This window comes from Lathyrus oleraceus, chromosome 5 (assembly GCF_024323335.1).
Source record: "Lathyrus oleraceus cultivar Zhongwan6 chromosome 5, CAAS_Psat_ZW6_1.0, whole genome shotgun sequence".
Classification (NCBI taxonomy): domain Eukaryota; kingdom Viridiplantae; phylum Streptophyta; class Magnoliopsida; order Fabales; family Fabaceae; genus Lathyrus; species Lathyrus oleraceus.
In genome coordinates, this window is record NC_066583.1 from 300,397,649 (window position 1) to 300,400,562 (window position 2,914).

At 36.4% G+C, this 2,914-nt stretch overlaps 1 protein-coding gene across 1 annotated transcript; it reads right to left on the reverse strand.

Annotated features, from left to right (window-relative positions):
- Positions 1–211: 211 nt before the first annotated feature.
- LOC127084116 (uncharacterized) lies at positions 212–1,989 on the reverse strand. The gene is made up of 2 exons (XM_051024508.1): positions 1,001–1,989; positions 212–911 (listed from the first exon to the last, which is right to left on the reverse strand). The coding sequence occupies exons 1-2, from the start codon at positions 1,758–1,760 to the stop codon at positions 271–273; spliced, it is 1,401 nt and encodes a 466-aa protein (XP_050880465.1). The 5' UTR covers positions 1,761–1,989; the 3' UTR covers positions 212–270.
- Between the last annotated feature and the right edge of the window lie 925 nt (positions 1,990–2,914).

Here is a 2,914-nt window from a genome sequence, read left to right on the forward strand (position 1 = left end):
ATATGCTTCATCCTTTGTTTGAATGGAAACAAAAGTTTCAGCTATACAATCTTAGATTAAGTGTCTCCATTGATTTTTGAGGGACTGAGACTATGATACCATCAAATCAAATGCATATAAAAATGTAGTTCTACTTCCCAAAAAAACCATAAAGATCCAAATTTTGCTACAAGACAGACACTACAAATAAAAACATAAAAACACCATCAAGTGACATTCACAGAAATTTTATCTCTAAATCCAACATACATGCATGATTCATCATCAAATTTAAAAGCCTCTATAGATTACAACAAAGCAAGGCAAAATAGCTCGAGGGTTGTAGACATACAACTCATCCAAATTTGAATAAGCACCAACATCACCAGCACTCACCGAATCATACTCTTCCATACCATTACTACCACCTTCCGTGTTCTTCTTCACTCTCCCTGCTATCACCCGACAAACTAACATTGCTCTCTTCTCATCATTGCCCGCATAACCTGAAACATCTAAAACACTACTGGCTTTGTCGTGTGCTTTGCCACTCGTCGCTGTCGTCAATATCCCTTCCCCTCCACTACTCAACTTAAACCCGTGTTTTATTATGCTGCAGACGTTGCATTGCGGTGTTGAGTTGCAGAGATTCGAGGAACCGTTTAGGCCTAAAGAACAAACAAAGGTCGTGCAGTGAAACCTTAGTAACTCGTTTCCGTCTGCTATGCAGCGGGGGTGTTTTTTCGAGAGATTGGTTGCTTTCGCTTTGATTGAGTCTCTGTACTCTTCGAATTTTGTTATGGTTTTCTGTGTGTTGTGGACTTTAAGGATGCGGTCGATTTTGCAGACCGGAGATTGCTTCTTTAGCCAGCTTGAATGAAATATGATTTCCACTATGTTCTTGCTTGTATCTTCTGGACCCAGCTCAGAAACTAATATGCACAAACAATGACAAAAATAAGAGATTGATTTTCACACACTACAAATCACAGTTACTAGTGTGTCTAACATATAGATATACCTGCATGTTTGACAGCTTGATGATGTTCAAGGCTTTCAGTTTTCATGACTTCACCACAATCAGGACAAGAACAAATGGAGCTTCTAAGAGAAGAGTCTCTGGTGAAACCAAGGACAGGGTCAACAACCATTCGACACTCGTAACAACCGGAGAGTCTCCTAAACGGCATTCCTCTAAAAGAACCAGCGCCGGATGAGTTAGAAGATGCTGCTGATTGCGAAGAAGACGACAAAGCTGAAGCGGTTCTTCCATTAAGTTCATTAAGAGGAGCTTTCATGGATCTGCTAGAACTTGAAGCCAGGTTGGTTTTGGAGCCACCAAGTGATGCCTTTTTCTTGTGAATATCTGTAGTTGTTCTTGTTGTTGATGTGGCGGCTGCTGCTGATGTTGTCGTTGTTATTGTTGTTTCTGGCTTGGACATCATTCCAGTGTTGTTGCACAGTGAACCTGAACATTTCATTTTCTTGCATTTCTTGTTGTTGTCTTCTGAGACTCTTTCCTCTTTCAGCTTTCTCGGTTCCTGTTTCTTCTTAGGTTGTTTTGTTTCTGCTACATGTTGAGGTTGTGGTTGAGGTTGTGGTTGCTGTTTTGCTTCCTTCTGCTGTTGCTGTTTTTGGATTTCAACATTCTTACAAGCCAAAAAGCCTCTAACAACTGCCCAAGAGGGTTGTTTCTCAGTTTTCTGAGGCTTTTGGTTTTCTTTCTGGCTTACATGATTAGTAATAGTAGTAGGCTTTCTTTGAGGTTTGGATTTGCTCATCGTAAAAAATACAAAGATGGAACTTGTTTCACCTTGCAAATGGTGTTTCTATGACCAGGAAATTTGAGGCAGAAGCTTTCTTATAATAGAAAACTAGAATATGATAGGTAATGATTCTGGTTTTGGTTTTTTGGGAGATGGGAATGTGAGTGGAGTCTCTTTATGGTTATTACTTACTTCTAAGCTCTTTGATTATTACTGGTAGTGAGTGTATTATTATAAGCTTTGAGAAACTTTTAGTTTTTCTCTGGGGAAGATATATACTTTAAGATGAGTATCTGACCGTTGATATTTCTCTAGATTTGTTTTTTTTCTTTTGTAATTTTTTGTGGGAAAAGTAAGGAGACATGAGCTAAGGTCCCCCTCACCTTTTTATGTTGTGTCTCCTTCTGTAATATGTACAAGTATTATAGTACAAAAGAATACTACAAGTATTGCATTTTTGTTAATATTAGACTGATAAAGTCTATTAACCCCATGAGTTTCCTAACTCTCACACGATGTGTAAAGTACTTGAATTTGATGGGTAATGACAGTTTAGTCTTTTGATACAGTTCTTTTGGGTTACCTTTGTTAAGTTGGCTGCAAACTTCTAAATGTCCTCAGTCAGCTCAGTAGTTAAGATTTAGCTTGAGTGAGAAGAGATGAAGGGGGGTGTCTCTAACAATAGAAACTTAACTTACTACTCCTATGACATAAGTGTGTTTGCAGTTTGATTTTGAGTTGAGAGTCTTCTAAAACTTAATGCTAACAAGCTATCTTAGGTCAGATATATTCAAGGTGTACACTGAGTCACTTTGAATTTTAAAAAAATTGCATCCTTATTTTTATAGTTTTACATCCTTATCACCCATTTTTTTTTTTTTTTTTAAATTGAAAAGTTCAATCACATCCAAAAAAATTGATGTGTGAGGATAAAAAATAATAATAATGAAAAGAAATTGTTTTCAACAGAGATAACTCTTTGTAATAAAATATTAATTTAATTTGGCAAAAGAGGATAAAGTAAAGACAATAAATACGAAATTATCTATTTTATGAGAGAGAGTAGTTCTCCGATTCACTATACTTCTAAATATTGTTACAAAAGATTACTGAGTTATAAGAAAATAGTCTATCAAGTTTCCTAAACTAAACTTTATATTCTACCTAAG